The 19,887-nt window shown below is 30.3% G+C and overlaps 1 protein-coding gene across 1 annotated transcript; it reads right to left on the reverse strand.

The window, feature by feature from the left end:
• Window positions 1–420: 420 nt before the first annotated feature.
• LOC132743445 (uncharacterized) lies at window positions 421–14,643 on the reverse strand (the record flags this gene model as incomplete). Its single annotated transcript, XM_060731966.1, has 19 exons — window positions 14,514–14,643; window positions 13,251–13,481; window positions 12,738–12,911; window positions 11,438–11,506; window positions 10,940–11,125; window positions 10,658–10,726; window positions 10,222–10,395; window positions 9,857–9,925; window positions 9,084–9,305; window positions 6,541–6,732; window positions 5,866–5,934; window positions 5,060–5,248; window positions 4,731–4,799; window positions 4,217–4,387; window positions 3,467–3,520; window positions 2,238–2,309; window positions 1,605–1,667; window positions 1,013–1,081; window positions 421–492 (listed from the first exon to the last, which is right to left on the reverse strand). Coding segments are annotated over exons 2-19 (2,209 nt in total), but the record flags the coding sequence as incomplete, so codon positions are not given.
• Between the last annotated feature and the right edge of the window lie 5,244 nt (window positions 14,644–19,887).

Genomic DNA, 19,887 nt, shown 5'->3' on the forward strand with positions numbered 1-19,887 from the left:
TAGGGGTCATCTACTGGTCATGACCAATCACCATACCAAGTTTGAAGTTCCTAGGCCTAAGGGTTCTTTAGTTATCACTCGGAAACCATTTGGTCTACGGACCGACGGACCGACGGACCAACGGACCGACGGACCGACGGACCGACAAGTGCAAAGCAATATACCCCCTTTTCTTCGAAATGGGGGCATAAATATAGGATATCTCAAGGTTGTTTTGTGAAAAGTTTATATTAAAATGTTACCTGTTGAGTGTAAATGTTCTGTTATATCTAGGATTATATTTGCAGATTCCATTGAAAAATTCCTTACACAAAATAAACTGATTTGTTATATATCTCATATAAGTGTAATAAAAAATAATATTCTTTAAAGAAATGCGCTATTAGAATTTTTCTTTTGAATTTTATAATAAAATGTAACCTGTTGTTTGTAAAGGTTCTTCTTCCTCCAGTAATTGTTCTGCAGATTCTGTTTCTAAAGCGACAATATTCTCTGAAAAAGAAAATATCTAACTTACATGTCTAGATTGAGATACCTGAAAATGGAAAATCATATATGCCCAACCCCTTGTAGACCTTATCCCAACATGTGAGTTCTACTTCAAAAAGCCAAATTTTCCGGATCTTGATAAATTCCCTATTCAATAGAGTTTTATCTAACGTTTGTTGAACTTTTAATGCGTCGTTTACGCGCAACTGTTGCCGGTATATTGATAAATTAGAATTTACATACACTATGCACTGTATCATCATTAGGAAATAATGTACACATATACTCAGGACCTGCATTTAAATTATGTTGTTTTTATGCAATTGTTAAAAATTTATGACCCGGTAGCATTTTTTCACCAATCGCAATATCAACAAACATATTTGCCTAATAAATTGTGACAGATATCATAGTTTTCTAAATATCTCCTTCTAGTAAAATATGTTGATGTAATTATGAAGCAATTCCAATAAAATATATTTATTCTTATTGTTGTCGTTAAAACTTGACATTAAAATGTAACCTGATGTTTTTAAAGGCTCCACTTCCCTCTGATTTGTCTCTGCGCATTCCATTTTAAAAGCAGTTCCCTCTGAAATAGAAATTATTAACATTGCTTTTGAAATTGGCATTGCTTTTGAAATTTAGTTAAGGTGAGAAAAATTCGTCAAGTTGAATACCCCCTGCCCCCAAACTGACAGTATTTTCCTCAAAGGGCATTGTTGTCGTATCCCAAAATGAAGAGTCAACTTGGCAAACCTCACTTACCGGAAATTGAACAATTATATGTAACCTTTAACCGTGTCTTTACTTCTATTCAGGATGTCAGGTATATCTATGCATTTCTTAATGAAAGAGTGTGTCAACGTATGTCGAATGTCATAGAAGGCTGCCCACGAAGGTTGCCGTTGCGTACAGTTAATGCAAAAGTTATATCCATTCACTTATCTTCATGATGTTTTGAGAAAAGTAAGTTAACATATTCTCAGGAACCTGCATATGATCTATATTATTTTTCTACATTTTAATAAGAATCCAGTGACATGTATTTTTCATATAACAGGATAACATATTGTATAATCATTTAGCTTCATAAGTGTGTTTAAAAATGTAACCTGTTGTTTGAAAAGGTTCAGGTATTCTTGCTGCAGATTCTATATATTGGGTGACAGTGTCTTCTGAAATCAAAAATAGTCAACTTTGTTTTTATATTAAGTCAAGTTTATTTTGTCCCTCTTCTACAGCCCGATGCTTAACGAACTGTGTCTTTAAATGAAATGTCAACTTCGCGTTTCACATTTCCAGGATAATGATAATCTTTAAAAGGTGATATGTTCAATATCTCAAATCAATGACACTGTAAAGTATGTTCCTAAAAGATAAAGTATATCTAACTATTCGTGTAAGAATTCGATATTATAATGTGTTTTTATATTGTTCAGTATTTTAATTGCAGATTCCATGTAAAAGAAATATCCGTCACAAAAATTAATTCATCACTCAAATATATGTAATTGAAAAGCATAATTATACCCATTATAGCAAGGATATCTAGATGTTTTTGCTGGAAGTTATTTTAACCTGTTGTTGTTTTCTCTTGTAGTTTTATTGGAGATTTCATTTAAAACATGTATCGTCAGAAAAATAGCTATGTTTCATATCTCAATGCAATGTAACTTAAAAGAAAATTCATATCAGGTATAAAATATTTTAATGTTTCCGCTAGAAATTTATATTAAAATTGTTACCTGTTGTTTGAAAAGGGTATGTTTCCTCCTGTAATTGTTCTGCATATTCTGTTTCTAAATCGACTGTGTCTTCTGAAATATAAAATCTTCCACTTTGATTTTTTCGGATTTCATGGCATGCAAATGAAATAACTTATGTATGTCCCCTACCTTCACTGCATGTCTCGTATATTTATGCATTTCATATAAGGTAGATATACATAACATAACAGTTATATCGATAATTAAATTGGTGTGTCAGTGTTACGTTATGTCTTACGTCATAGACGTTGTGGTGAGTAACGTTTTCCGTGACAAAGAAATAATGTAAATGTTCATGTTTTATACCCATACACTTACCTATGTGACATTTTTGAGAAAAAATGTTGAACTATTCTCAGGTCCCTGCATATGGAAATATATTGTCTCTATGCGATTTTGATACGAATCAAGAATCATTTTTTATCAATCCTATTTTCGTAAAACATATTTGCTTGGTCGTAACAACTTTTCTAGATTTCATTGCTCATATCATCAGAATAAAAAAATTGAATATCATTTAATTTTACATCAAAATGAGACCTGTTGGTTGAAAAGCAACTGCACCATCCAATATTCCTACAACAAATTCTAGTCCTTTGGCGCCAGTGTCTTCAGAAGTAAAACGATATTCAACTTTAATTTAATTCAAGTACATGCACTTATGCTTCTTTTCAACTCCTTTTGAAAACCCTATGTCTTTGCAAACTGTGTCTTTGTATGAATTGTTAAATTCGTGGTACATATTTCGAATATTTTGATTATCTTTAAAAATGATATGTTCCACCTCTTAACTGTAACTGTACGAGATATAGGACATTTAAATTATCTAAATTAATAATGCAACCTGTTTTTTGTGTAGATTGTGCTCCTTTCATTTCTCTTTCATCTTGTTCAATTCTGAATCGTCTACAGGAGGAATAAGTTTTAATCGGCAAAATATGACAATTAACTTTTACTCTCGCTTCCCTTTATCTTGCGCGTTTTGTAGAGTGCCAATATAACTTTTCATCTGAGAGAAGTGGGTTAATAATCGGATTTTTAGTAATGTGCTATCAATGTCAAGCTAACATGTTTATCTACTTGATAACATTTATTTCTTTGTGTTTTTCGCAATATTAAAAAAAAAACAGGTTTTCTAGATGCATTCATCTTTGAATACTCGTATAGTAATAAGTAAGCGGTTTGCATATTAAAAAACATAAATTTACCATTTTCGTATGAAGAATCCAGTTTTGGTTCTGCACGTGCTACGGTATTGGTTCCTAAAGAAGAAAAAAATAGCATTTTTGTTAAAAGAATTTTAAAAAATAAACTACGAAACAACTGTTTGCCTTCAAAAATAAAACGCATTCATTGGTAGGCTTTATTATTTATCACGGTTATAGAGTTTTATTTCTAAAGTTTTAATGACTTTGGCGTGCACAAACTTTGTAAATAATATAATCTCAAGTAAATTTTGCTAAACATGCTTTATTATACACATTGCTGACCATCTAGGTACTTACAAGTCAATCTTAACCTCAGATTCCTGCCAAACCAAATATGATCAATCATATTGTTTAAAGAAGTACAAAATACCTATGGCTATCTCATAAGTTTCTGTTCATATTTTCAACAATAGTATTTTCGCTACCTCGTTCATTTAACTACATCACCCTTATTTTGAAATGAATAATTCTAAAATGTCACCTCGAAATTTAAAATAGCCGTGCTATGGTCATAAAAACGCAAATAATAGTGCGTCTTGATAAATTTGTGTACACTATTCTGAATATAAATGTTTGAAATTCGCTTAAACAAGTGTATTTGTGAATTTAAAAAAATCAACATTCTTACTTAAACAGCTTGTTATGTTGGACTTTACATGGGTAAAGTTTAAGGGGTTAGTTTTCAATATCAGGTAGTCGAGAATAACATAGAATACATATTACAAATAACATAACATAATTGACACTTACTAGTAGAATCATCAAACGCAACGATGGTCTTATTCTCTTCAGATGTAATGCTGATGTCAATACTTTTTCCTCCAAAATCTGTTTTATTTTCGAAGAACATTTTCAATATCTCTTTACTTATAATGACTTGCAAATTGGTGATTTGTATCCTTTTAGGCTCGTCAATATCATCTTGAAAACGAAATATAAAAAAGTAATTATTTTAGTTGATATAATCTAAGTATGAGATTTTGCTCATATATATCTAAACTGGATTGTTATTCAAGTACAAGTTAGAGTTATCAAGTAAAAACAAATACTTACAGAAGACCAGACACTCGCAGAAAAGAATCATTTTAAAATCTCGGGAAAAAAACGTCTCTTAAACACGATTTGTCTTATGTGGGGAGACAGCATCAAAATAATTTTAACAGTTACGCTGATAATATTTGTCTGGCATTGATGAAAACAAGTCATTTCAACTAAACTTTTAACTGAATATTTATATTATAAATAAAAATTATTGTATACCAACCAAGTGTTTCTATTCCCACTTCCATTCCGAGTATTGCCATCGGTGTCTTCTTCATAATCCAATCAACGCCTTAAAAAGTAAATTTACTTATAGAATATAATTGAAATGTTCAAAATAAATCAATTTTAACTTTATAATAAAGGAAGACTTGACATTTCTGTGTTGACAATTGCATTTTAGATATTTTAAATTTTAATTTAAATTAAAATTGCAGTTTTGTCTTAACTTTAAAATCAAATAATATGATATACTTTCATTTAAACACTTGTGTCAACCATTGCAACAATGTAAGCGAATCCACATTATCTTTTTCTGTTAATTAATTTTACCTGTTTCGTCTTTGAACTCAATCAGAGCACATTTCTTCGTTCCATCAATGAATATAGCATTTACTTGTCCGCCACCCTTTTTTTCCTCTGTCTTAAAAAATCTTTCAAGCATCTCCTTATTGGTGTTTGCCGCTAAGCCAGTAATTTTTATTCTTCTTGATTTAGCATGACTTATATTAGATGTTGTATCTAAAATGTAAAATATACATGATTAATGAAAATTAGTAGTTTTTTTTTCAAAAATACTAATTTGCTACTCATTAATCCAAACGTAAAATATGAATGCATTACCTTAGGTTGTATAATTCGCACAAAAACCAAACGTAGTGTCCAAAATACATGTTTTTAAAGAAATTTGTTTGAGCGAATGATGCATGCAAACAGTTAAAGCCTTCAAACATAAGCATAGTATCTCTTTAGAAACATGTTATACTGTTTATATACTCATATGTGTTTAATAGCATAGATTTCATTTCTATATATCATCTCTGTCTAGAAATTATCTTATAATTATGGATACAATATGTTTTATCGTTTATAAATTATAAAATGTTTGTGTGTTTGTTTAAATGTATGTTCCAGTTAGTGTTTTTCCAAGTACCCCATTAGAAATACATGTAAGCTTCCGGACTTCCATTGGCAATCTGGATATAGACACCACAAGACACAAACATCTGCTAACGTAATAATATACGTTTTAGAATCTAGTCAAACGAAAATTAGATATTATTTTCCTTTCATTTAAAGGTTATATTGATCTACAATTGATTTGTATATCTATAAAAATGCGTGTCATATATGTTTACCAATGACCTCTACCGTGACATCCATACCCATTATAGATTTCGGATTTCTCAGCATAAACGCATCAGCACCTAAAATAACGATTTCAAACAAAAATAACAAAGAAACAAATAAACAAAAAAATAAGATCTGGCCTTTTCTTTACATAAAGGTATAAAATTGCTTATTGATGCTCCCCTTGCCGATACTTACACTACCATGTGAAAACATGACAGGAAGCGGATGTTTTACATGAAACGTGTTACTATTGCATATGTTTTTCAAAAACAGCACGGGCTCCGGCTTTAAATGTTTCCTCGAGCTTATATAGATGTTTATGCCCGAAACGAGGCATCACTTCATTTATAAAATTTGATAAAGATAAACAAATAGTTTTTATATACAAAATTTGCTTCATTTAATATTTGAATTTACTAACAATAACAATCACTTGGCATGTTATATTAATCACTGACATTAATATGTCATTTGCATAAAAAGATATAAATAGTTTGTGAAGCAAAAGAAAAACATTAAATATATATATATATATACCAGTATATATATTTTATGTGTTATCTCGAAAAATAAACATTTAAAAATTTTGATTTTTCTACTCATCTTGTATCCGAAAATTGACAAAATTAACAGAACCTTAAACACAAAAACATAAGTACTATAAAATTATAAAAAAATACCCGCTTTCTCCTCAAAATCAACCATAGCAAACTTCCCCTTCTGATTTATTTCAATACTTGTCACCTTTCCCCCGCCGTTTCTCTCTTCATGTTCAAAGTACATTGCAAGCATCTCTTTATTTGTGTTTTCATTTAATCCTGAAATTCTTATACGCGGGATATGCTGTGGTACCACAAGTGACGTATCTGGAACTGATGTAATTTAATCAATGTAAAAAGATACAGAAAGAAGAATTGGCTAAATTATTTATCCTTCTCGTTCATTGCAAAAGAATGATATATCTAAATAGAACTTCATAGAAACGGGCAACTGCCCATTCGACATATGATTTTGGACATTTACATTAGTCTCCCTTACATTAAATTTCATACCACAAATATAGCATTACAAATGGTATGGTATGCCAATATACACTGAATAGAAGTCACTTTTTAGAATCATAAGGTAAATAATTTTCTGTTTTTATTACACCTAAAAAGTATTTTTTGTTTGATAAGGTTAAACGCCATATTGACACATAAATGGCTATACCACGAACACTATAATTGAAACACTTGACAAGAGATCGAGATTGGGACACGTTCAGGCAGGTTTTATCATAAAATTTGTTAAATAATTTTGCTTTCTATTCAGATAATAAAAGTTTATTGTGGAATGTTAAACACCACTATTTGGTAAGTTAAACAGTAACACTAATGATGGAGTTTTTAAAAATTCTTAAGCCAAATCATCTACTTTTTCACTTTTTAGTTTTCTAGGTGGATTGAAATAAAACATAATTTTTTCACTAACTTTTTTTTTTAAGATATCATGAAATCGCAAAAAGAGTTTATTTATCATCAGTAAATCGGTTTTCCGATTAGTAGTGTACTCGTATAATGTGTAGCAGGAAAATTATTAATTTGTAGAGACGTCTGTGGGTTAAGGTCGCTGACTTCAAACCATTTGCCCACCATCGCCGCGAGTTTGAATCCCGAAAGGGGGGCTTTGGATTATTTCATGTGGGAAGCTTTCCAGCTAGCTAACGGTTCATCAGCGGTTCTTTTCATTTGCCCGATCGTACGTAAAATATTGCACAGAGAATGGCACCTGAGGTCTTCATCCATGCCTTCTGGAGATATGTAAGTGCTCTTTAACATTTTGATGAATATATTTCGGGTCTTTTTTAGGTTTTTCTAGACTAAATCTTATACCTGAAAGTCGAATAGTTTAATTTACATTTATTGTTCAAAAGTGTTTCGCTTTGATTTTGTCTGAAAAGTTTCTAGCAGGATGTTAAACTATTTGATGATACTATAGCCGTCTATGGGAGAAAAAGCTTTTTTTTCTACGTAGATAAAATGATGCTCTCCTGATTAATCACAGAAGACATGGTGATGTATTTTATCGAGCATTTGTAAAATTACCTAGTTGAACCATAAATAATAGAATCATAATTCTTTGATATATGAAATAAAGGATTTTTTTTTCAAATTTTACCAAGAGACATTTTGCGTCAACAACAACAGGAATTTTAGAACCGGATATGATATGTTAACTAGTCATTAGTCATTATAATATTATTATGTTTCCTTTAAATCGACATATATGAACATATGGAGTTTTGATTTTGAAACTTAAAATCCATTTGCTATGGCCCTATTTGAACTTATCTTAATTTTTGTTCATTTGTTTGCAATATTTTTGACCGATAGCATAGAAAACAATCATCCACATATAAAGAGTAATCTACACAAAGTTAAGAATCTAAGTAATATTGTTAATTATCTGACCAAATAGTGTGACAGAAAATATACTATCCTAAGAAAGCAAGATTGGCAGTCTGTGATTTAATCATGCATCCAGATCTTTAAGAATACTATGTGTTCATATTGCATCATACTAACCTTTTTCAAGATCAAAGCAAATTGATACCAAGCGCTGTTTATTAATAACACGAGCTCCTTTTCAATAATTAGGAAATTTGCCAGATACCTAAATGTTATTCAATGTTGTATTTCAAGAGATTTTATATGGAAAATGATGAAAACATTGATAGTAAATTCCATATGGACCTGCTGCTGTATATCTTGCTTTCTTTATAGAATCAACAAAAGCTTCGATAGAAAAAGAGTGAATTGTATATTTCATCATTTGCTTAAGTTAATTTAATTTGTTCTCGTTTGACTCTAGATTGTTGTTGTAGAAATGTATCTGAACAACTATAAGGAGCATAGTATTTTGCAAATATTTTGCCAATGTTTCGCAATGTTCTTTTTGTCAGTGAGATGTTGTTTGTTTTTAATAAATTTACCGATAAATTTTAAACTGCATTCCATACTTTCTTTATAAGGGTATTTGCGTTTATATTTAAATCATATGAATACCATGACTTGAGCCTAGATTGAGGAATTGTTTTTCAAGCTTTGATTCTTTATATTCTTTATGTTTCAAGGATTGCAGATGCTGAACAATGCTCCATTTTTTAATAGAAGCTGTCCTTTACGGTCAGCTTTCTTACATAAATTGTTAAAACATGGTTTCTTTATTTTGCTTGTCTTACTTATTTTGGTAGCTGGAATACTCTTGCAAGCAGTCTGGTATAATGTTGTAGAACAGGTATCAGTTATGTCATCAGCAGGCTTACCTGATGAAAGTGTCTCAAGAGGAGGACATTTACATAAGTTGGCCTGCACTGCAGAGTCAACCATCTTTACCGACTTTGATACAGAAGGAGAATAAAACAGCTGCCTTGGTCTCTGGTTTTCAACTAGCTTGCGTGCATCTGGAAATGGAAAAAAAAATGTGTCAATTAAGCTATACATTTTTATGAAATGTTGTCTCTTGATTTTTAATGATAAATGTGAAGCACATGATTTAAATCGATGGTCTTTACGAGATTCTTGCATATCAGACATGATTCAAAACTGATCACTCCGATTAAACATACTGTCTTACACTAATGTATCACAAGTTGCGTGTTTTGAATGACGTTTTTCCCTTTTATTAAATGAGAATTCAAAACAGACTGCCATCACAGACAGAAAATCTAGTGGTCATCGGCAGTGCCTCGTTACCAGCGTAAAATATTACCCTCGAGCTAGACATTCCGGTCTGTACCGGCAGCTGGTTTAAGATCCTTAAGAAAGTGTTCCTTGCGATTGCACTTTTCAATGTTTTTCCTGTTAAGTAATTGATATGTTTATATGTTGTATCAACGCCCTTAATCCATTGAAACGAATTTGACCTTGGGTATTAAGCTTTGATTTATATACTTCATTAATGTTGTCTCCATGAATTGACGAGTTAAATCATTAACTAAAATAACTAGCTTACCGAAAGCTTCAACAATTACTTCAAAGCCAAAAATTGTTAACGGTCTCTTATCCATAACTCCATAAACAGCTGAAAAAACATCAATATCTTTCTTTCTACGAAGAAAAAAATCCAATAATGTCATAATTAAACGTTACTTAATTGACAGGAAAGTTCTGAACTATTTTTTGTATTAATATAAAAGCACAATAAAATTATATCGTATTTTTAAATACATGTAGGAGTTATTTAAAAAGATTAATATAGATTGTACAATCTTGGAAAATATATTAAGGTATTATTATGAATATCACACACTAATATGTGCTAAAATGAAAGAAATATATTGTGTGTAAGCTTCAATGGTTTATAATTTAAATCCTTACCGACTGACTTGTCAAACTCAACAATGGCATAAGAGTCGTTAGTGTTCACTGTCACATCAACCACTTTTCCGTCATCCTCTATCTCGCGTTCAAAGAACATTAACAGCATTTCTTTATTTATATTTGCCGGGAGTTTCGATATTTTTACCATTTTTGGCCCTTCTATATCACTTTCTAAAAATAAAATATACGTATCCTACTGTAATATTTGGACAATATATATTAAACATAAAAATGATTTTATTCCTGCATATTTGATCATTTGTAATTGCTATTTAGAGTTATCATTTTACATTAAACTTGAAGTTTGACATAAACAAAGAAATATTTTAAAAATGGAATACTATTTGATATGAGAATTATGTATACCATTTTAGATGAGAGGGATTATAAGTTAGCTCTATTAATTTTGAAACATAGTTAAAGTTGTACTCACCAATTACTTCTATATCAACTCGCATCCCAAATATTGTCATTGGTGTCTTTCTCATGATCAAATCAACACCTTTAAAACAGATGGTAAAACCATTCAATGATCTATTGAGAATGAAAAACACATATACTGTTGCGCAGAAAATTTGGGAAATAAAAGTTGTTTTAAGCAATTAAAAAACAACAAAAACAAACAGAATATTTAAACAACTGCAGTTCAATATTTATGCAATACTTAAATCAATATAAACAAATTGAAACAATTTGAATTACAAAATATTGTCACCTGTTTCGTCTTCGAAATCAACAATGACACATTTGTCCTTGTTATCAATGACAATTTCTTTCACTTTTCCACCACCATCCCTCTCTTCTTTATCAAAAAACATTTCAAGCATCTGTTTATTTATATTTTCCATCAATCCGGTAATTTTTATACGTGTTGAGTTTGCATGATACAATTGAGGGGTTTCTAAAGTTAAAAATAAAAAATGAAAATGTAGTTGGACTTTGATGATGTGCTTCATAAACACATTTCCAACATAAAATTGTCAGTTGATATTTTGGTATTAACTTTAAACAAACGTACGCAAGTCATAATTTGCTTTATGTTTGAACAGATCGATAACCAGATATGAAATGATGAACAATTATAGATATACCATTGGCTTATTTGACAAATGTTAAAATTATCAAGTCACATGAATGTAACATATGGAAGAAAACCTTGTCTCATGTTACGTTTATAATGTTTACTAGAGTTTAAATATTCCATGAAAATTACCAAGTACTGTAACAGTCACGTCCATGCCCAGTATAGACTTAGAGTTCCTCTGCATGAAAGCATCAACAGCTGTAATAAGTAATAAAATCAATGTCAACAGATACGTTAAAACCCGTTGTTCGAAATAGACTATAACAATAGGGAAGCAGAAGCGTACGGTTTTAAATGAAAAACATCCTATATTTTACAAACATATGAAAAATCTATGTATAAAGCATTACATGAAACCAAATAATTCTTAAAAATGTAAAGGAAAACAAAAGAGATTTTAAACATATTAAAAAATTATATCCTGTATCTATCTTTTCTCAAAACCCGTTTTTGTTTTATTCACAATCAAATAGCATTTCTTCTGATGAAACCATAGAGAATAGCTATTTAATCATGTTTTAGTTTTGCTACTAAAACAACTGACGTTTTAAAAAAAAATCTTCTTCTTGAAGACAAATCAGATCGGTATACATATTAAATATGAGCATGCTTCATGTCAGTGTCAATTTCATATTTTTTTGTTTCTTTGTTTATTAATGTTTGCAATCATACAAATAGTTTTTAACTCGTTGAAGGCCAAGAAAATTTATTATTTTCAAATTATACTTCTCGAACAAATTCAAAATTGACTCTGCTTTAGAAGAATTTATAATCAAATGTATATGGTAAAACAATTTAGATACTCTTGTCTGAAATCTTATAGTTTTTTTCTATTATGTCTTGCGTGTAGAATAATGTCTTGTGCAACATACCATGGCTTTGAATTTAAGCTATACCTTTTAAATTGACAAATTGAGATATAATAAAAAATCTAGAAATGTAATGGATGTCGCATCATCCAACTTTTAAAATTGTCTTTGAACTTTACACATTGACCTACCTTGAAGCTTTAAGTCTCAAATTTTAAGTGTGAAAAAAAAACAATTAAGTGTTTATTATACATCACACATGGACCTTTTAAAATACTAAGGATGTCCGCTTTTGACAAGAAATCACTTTGAATGTGGCATCATGTATTGCTTACTGATAACAAAAACACAATAAACGCTTCTTTGCGACCTACGTTGCACCCATCAGTTTGCTAACTAGTATAATTGTGATTATAATATCAGCACTTTTAAGTGACCAAGTTGATTTGAAATGATGATACAATGATTTTCTTATGATGTTACAGGTAATACATTTTTTTCATCAGTCGTTTTTAATTATACACTTCCAATTGTTGGAAAATAGTCACAGTAACAACTACATTAAAGCTATCATTGTAAGAAGCGTTTCAGATATTCTTAATACTTGCAGAAACAAATACCTGCTTTTTCCTCGAAAACAACTGTAGCACATTTACTCTTGCTATCGATCTCAATACTGTTTACTTTTCCGCCACCTTGTCTTTCTTCATTTTCGAAGAACATCTCAAGCATCTCTTTATTGACATTTTCCAATAATCCATCAATTCTTATACATGGTATATCAACCTGTGTATCTAAAAGACAAAATATATTTAAAATACTGCCTGAAACATTATAAAAAGCATTATGCTTATTCGCATAATTAAATACAATTAAATATCTTTTTTTTACAATAAGCAACTACTTTAACATATTTTTAAATGATATGTAATAGGTCATGAATTCAAAAGATAATTTGGTGAGGTGTTTTTTTGTACATTTGGTTGAACCTATCTGCACGATAAGAATTTAATGTTATTGTTTCTAGGCAAAAAAACAAAGAGTAGCAAAAGAGTGCAAACTCAAAAATAATATGGTATCATTCGTGTAAAATTGTGTACGCTCCCGCGCGAGTGTGCTTTCGAAGTAATTACCTTTCCACATCGGACCTGGGTTTGGTTCAACACCAGCAATCATTAAAAGAATGCCAATAAAAAGCAGACAACCAGCAGTTTTCATGTCATTGCTAACATAGATATTCTTGACAAGTGCTGTCACATCACCACTCCGCGACTGTCTGTAGTTTTCAATAGATTTACCACATCTAGAATGCTTGAAGGTGCCAATTCGCGCTCTATATGTTTGAATATCAACACCCATTTTCTCTAAAAAAGAATATGTAAATTCTTCATTTAACAACGACCAAAATGACAAACACAAGATTTTATTTAAAAATTTAATTTCTTACAATATTATATTTTATTTCTTGGTATTCAATATTTGTGCAGGGTTGCACTGCTGCTTTTAACTGCTTGTTTGACTAAAATGTTTTAATGCCATGTCATGCTTCTTTATGGGACTGTGTGAAATGTCATTTCATTCTTAGTGATCAAACTTAATGAGAAATATCTATTCAATGGAAATTAGATGGAATAGGAAATAGTATTTTTGTTATTCATTTAGATTCAGACAGTTTGTGAAGCTTAAGGTTCAATTGCCTATAATGTCAATAATTAAATTATAAATATTATATATTACTGAGCAGAAATATTTAAGAAATCTTATATGTTACCAGTTGGTTTGTATTTTAATAAATTAATTCATTTATTATGAACTATTTATAATAAGAACGAATTCAGCATTGTTATTATTATTTTATATGAAAGGAGCAAAAACGTAACGAACCCATTTCGTACAGCTTCGCAAAACCGTACAAATTTAAAATTGTTTGACTAAAATGTTTTAATGCCATGTCAGCTAAGTATGCTTCTTATTGGGACTGTGTGAAATGTCATTTCATTCTTAGTGATCAAACTTAATGAGAAATATCTATTCAATGGAAATTAGATGGAATAGGAAATAGTATTTTTGTTATTCATGTAGATTCAGACAGTTTGTGAAGCTTAAGGTTCAATTGCCTATAATGTCAATCATTAAATTATAAATATTATATATTACTGAGTAGAAATATTTAAGAAATCTTATATGTTACCAGTTGGTTCGTATTTTAATAATTAATTCATTTATTATGAACTATTTATAATAAGAACGAATTCAGCATTGTTATTATTATTTTATATGAAAAGAGCAAATACGTAACGAACCCATTTCGTACAGCTTCGCAAAACCGTACAAATTTAAAATTGTTTGACAAAAGGAAAAAATTAATTAAAAGATTGCAAAACCGCGTCTATTACCTCAAGTTTAGCGTTCCAGCAATTAGTTTAAAGATGTGAAGAAATCTAATCCTCGGTTAGATACATCAGTTGTATTCTTCAATATCTGCTTGTGACTGGAGGTGAGCTGCTGTCAGGTCCGGACATTGAAAAATATTCGATACACCCTTTAATGAAAGGTCAGTTTAAATCTAATGTGCAATATGAAGGTATATTTAAGGAAGTGGTTAATCAAATGTGTCCACTTATTGTCATAAAAAGCAACCACAACAACAACAAAATTGACATGCACAAGTAAAATGCATTACGAAAACTGCCTTTCTACAAAATGTGACCTTTAAATCGTTTATTGTTATCCACCAGACATGTCACATATAACAACCTTAAAAATGTGCTAGTAATAAAATAAAATTCAAAGTCGTGATTATTAAGTAATAAGAATCGACTAGTCTTAAAAGTAATATATATATATATATATATATATTATATATATATATATATATATATATATATATATATATATATATATATATATATATATATATATATACGAGGGTTGTCCCAATATTCTGTGACAAGATTGATTAAAAGCTAAATAAAACAGGTAAGAATTTGATATTTTAATATGTTTTAAACCTATATAATTTAAACATTTTCACAAATTTTCATAGATAAATATATCAACAAACAACAAAAATATGCCATAAACACCATGGCAACTAACTGCATCGCGGCGCACGTCCAACGTCAAAGACGGCATTAAATGTATATAAGGCGCCTTTCTTAAATACTCTCAATGGCTTTCAACGCAATAATGGTACCCATAAATCGTCAATTTCTGACTTAAATTATGTGGTTGTTAATGTCTGTTGAATGTTTGGATGGCAAACATTAATTTTCGCTATACGCGAACTTCCGGTCTCGTTACTCCTGTTTTAGCTGTAGGAAATAGGCGACGAAGATCGGTCTTCCTATCCGTGTTTACCTTATTTTCGCTTTTTGTAGCGCAAAACTCTGGTTCCGTTCATGCCTTTTGTACACAAATGCTCAGAATATGTTGCTAAACTGTTATAGTTGGTATATTTGTTGAAAATCGTTACATGTATCATCTCGAAATAGTCATGAAACCTGAGTGACATGTTCACTGCGCCGCAAATTCTTCGAACGTCGCCATTTTAACTTTCCTATTTTATATGAGATATTTTCATTTATTCGTATCTTTTTCGTTTTTTAAGTTATTAAACTAAAATTTTCAGAGATGATTTAAACATAGCAGCAGAGGAAGTCAACGTGACATTGTGCAGACACATCATAAGATATTTAAAATATACGTAATTAATTTCAGCCTATTCATAACAAAATGTAAATTATTTGACGTGCGCCGGCAACTTAAACCAATGTCGTTAATACTGAAAATTTCTAAGAAATTAGGGTAATTTTTTTGTAAATGATTTGTTGTAATGTTCAATAAAGAACTTAACGGTTATATGTGTGATTTTTTTTCTATTGGCGTTAAAAATGAACCGGCTATAAAATTTGTCACGGACTTTTGGGACAACCCTCGTATATATATATATTCACACATATCTTCACTTACGGGGCCTCTATATAAGACCGAGTTGAGTGGCATTATTTCATGCAGTCAGTTTTTATATACGCCACCATGTAGGCATAAAATGAACATTTCCATACAACAGAACTAAGGGGTACTAAGTTATATATATCAACTATATATTTGATTTTACCATAGGTGAAAACATATTGACCAATAACATAACACCCCATAATAAATATATAAATTTGTGGGATATATACCATTTACTACTAAAACCGGCATACGGGCACTATGTTAGAAGGGTAGCCTACGCCCCCATACATCGTTTTAAACATGCCAGAGTTGCGAGGCCTTATGTATGCCCCACATTAAATATAAACCCCACAAGTATGGTCTGAAATAGACCGATGCCCCGTAAATGGAGGAATGTGACATAGTGCCCGTAGGCCGGTTTTAGTAGTAAATGATATATGTCCCACAAATGTATATATTTTTAATGGGGTTTTATGTTATTGGTCAATATGTTTTCACCTTTGGTAAAATTAAATATATAGTTGATATATATAACTTAGTACCCCTTAGTTCTGTTGTTTGGAAATGTCATTATATGCCTACATAGTGGCATATATAAAAACTGACTGCATGAAATAATGCCACTCAACTCGGTCTTATAAATAGGCCCCGTAAGTGAAGATATGTGTGAATATATATATTACTTTTAAGACTAGTCGATTCTTATTACTTAATAATCACGACTTTGAATTTTATTTTATTACTAGCACATTTTTAAGGTTGTTATATGTGACATGTCTGGTGGATAACAATAAACGATTTAAAGGTCACATTTTGTAGAAAGGCAGTTTTCGTAATGTATTCTACTGGTGCATGTAAATTTTGTTGTTGTTGTGGTTGCTTTTTATGACAATAAGTGGACACATTTGATTAACCACTTCCTTAAATATACCTTCATATTGCACATTAGGTTTAAACTGACCTTTCATTAAAGGGTGTATCGAATATTTTTCAATGTCCGGACCTGACAGCAGCTCACCTCCAGTCACAAGCAGATATTGAAGAATACAACTGATGTATCTAACCGAGGATTAGATTTCTTCACATCGTTAAACTAATTGCTGGAACGCTAAACTTGAGGTAATAGACGCGGTTTTGCAATCTTTTAATTAATTTTTTCCTTTTGTCAAACAATTTTAAATTTGTACGGTTTTGCGAAGCTGTACGAAATGGGTTCGTTACGTATTTGCTCTTTTCATATAAAATAATAATAACAATGCTGAATTCGTTCTTATTATAAATAGTTCATAATAAATGAATTAATCTATTAAAATACGAACCAACTGGTAACATATAAGATTTCTTAAATATTTCTGCTCAGTAATATATAATATTTATAATTTAATGATTGACATTATAGGCAATTGAACCTTAAGCTTCACAAACTGTCTGAATCTACATGAATAACAAAAATACTATTTCCTATTCCATCTAATTTCCATTGAATAGATATTTCTCATTAAGTTTGATCACTAAGAATGAAATGACATTTCACACAGTCCCAATAAGAAGCATACTTAGCTGACATGGCATTAAAACATTTTAGTCAAACAATTTTAAATTTGTACGGTTTTGCGAAGCTGTACGAAATGGGTTCGTTACGTTTTTGCTCCTTTCATATAAAATAATAATAACAATGCTGAATTCGTTCTTATTATAAATAGTTCATAATAAATGAATTAATCTATTAAAATACGAACCAACTGGTAACATATAAGATTTCTTAAATATTTCTGCTCAGTAATATATAATATTTATAATTTAATGATTGACATTATAGGCAATTGAACCTTAAGCTTCACAAACTGTCTGAATCTACATGAATAACAAAAATACTATTTCCTATTCCATCTAATTTCCATTGAATAGATATTTCTCATTAAGTTTGATCACTAAGAATGAAATGACATTTCACACAGTCCCAATAACAAGCATACTTAGCTGACATAATAATAACAATGCTGAATTCGTTCTTATTATAAATAGTTCATAATAAATGAATTAATTTATTAAAATACAAACCAACTGGTAACATATAAGATTTCTTAAATATTTCTGCTCAGTAATATATAATATTACTGTATTGTATTGAAATACAATGTTTATGTGTTCTTTACAATATAAAAATGTTAATGTAAAAATTATTTGTATTCAGTTACATACTTTTCTCATATACTATTTGTAACCGTTATTCTGTTAATGGCGACGGACATTGCAAAGTGTTTATGCCTTTTGAAATAAAATCTTGAATCTTGAAATCTTGATTATCCGATAAAATAAGACAATTCACAAATTACGAGTAGGTTTAAAAACATAGGCAGTGTGACAAGAACATCTCAACAATAAGTTAAGACTAAGTTAAGTGTGAAATATCGAATACATACTTGTAAGCGATACATCAATAGGAAACAATCAATCTTTGACAAAAAGACTTGTAACTCTTTATCAGTAGATAACCGCGAACAAGAAACAAACAAACAAAAAACACACAAAAATAAACAAATGCATGTAAAAAAAATCGCTGAAAGTAGACGCTTGATTAAGAACTTCCAAAATCGCAAGTTTGCTGTACGCGAAAATAACCTGATATACTGTATTTCATAAATATACCCTATATAAATATAAGTCCCCTACCGGTTAGAACCCCATCAACATTCTGAAGGGCCATTGGCCATTCACTAATGTTTCAATTTTTCTCTATTTTAAGTAAATTTGTTGGAAAAGTTCTTTAAAAGTGATCACAGGAAACAGTTTTTATGAACAGACAGACAGACGGACTGAAGGACACTCTACAGTTAATATTTGAAACATCCCTGTTACCAAAATATAACATTTTAAAAGCAAAATTCTTAAAGAGGAGATAACTCTTGAATTAAAATGTAATTTCATAAAGGAATTATCATAGTATTGCAAGCAATCCATAAGTCCCCTACCAGTAAGAACCCCATCAACATTCTGAAGGGCCATTGGCCATTCACTAATGTTTCAATTTTTCTCTATTTTAAGTAAATTTGTTGGAAAAGTTCTTTAAAAGTGATCACAGGAAACAGTTTTTATGAACAGACAGACAGACGGACTGAAGGACACTCTAAAGTTAATATTTGAAACATCCCTAATACCAAAATATAACATTTTAAAAGCAAAATTCTTAAAGAGGAGATAACTCTTGAATTAAAGATGCAATTTCATAAAAAAGTTTCAGCTCTTTTTGACTAATCACAAATATTGTTATATTTGCCATGATTTAAGCCTATTTGTTGCCAAGGCAACAGATATTTTTTCAAAATAGGAAGGACAGATAAAACATGCATAATCTCAAGACTGCTATCTAGCCATATGTCAAGTTTCATAAAAATATTTCCAGTACTTTTTGAGTTATCACTGGATTCAGTTTATGTGTAAAATTTGCCATATTTTCAGTCTGTGTTGCCATAGCAACCAGAATTTTCAACATAGGAAGAAAAGAAAAAGACGTGCAAGACTGCCATCTACCCATATGTCAAGTTTCATAAAAATATTTCCAGTACCTTTTGCGTTATCACTGGATCAAGTTTATGTGTAAAATTTGCCATATTTTCAGCCTATTTGTTGCCATAGCAACCAGAATTTTCAACATAGGAAGAAAAGAAAAAGACGTGCATAATCCCAAGACTGCCATCTACCCATATGTCAAGTTTCATAAAAATATTTCCAGTACTTTTTGCGTTATCACTGGATCCAGTTTATGTGTAAAATTTGACATATTTTTAGCCTATTTGTTGCCATAGC

The sequence above is a fragment of the Ruditapes philippinarum genome, unplaced genomic scaffold (assembly GCF_026571515.1).
Source record: "Ruditapes philippinarum isolate M1 unplaced genomic scaffold, ASM2657151v2 ctg14051_1_1_1_1, whole genome shotgun sequence".
NCBI lineage: Eukaryota > Metazoa > Mollusca > Bivalvia > Venerida > Veneridae > Ruditapes > Ruditapes philippinarum.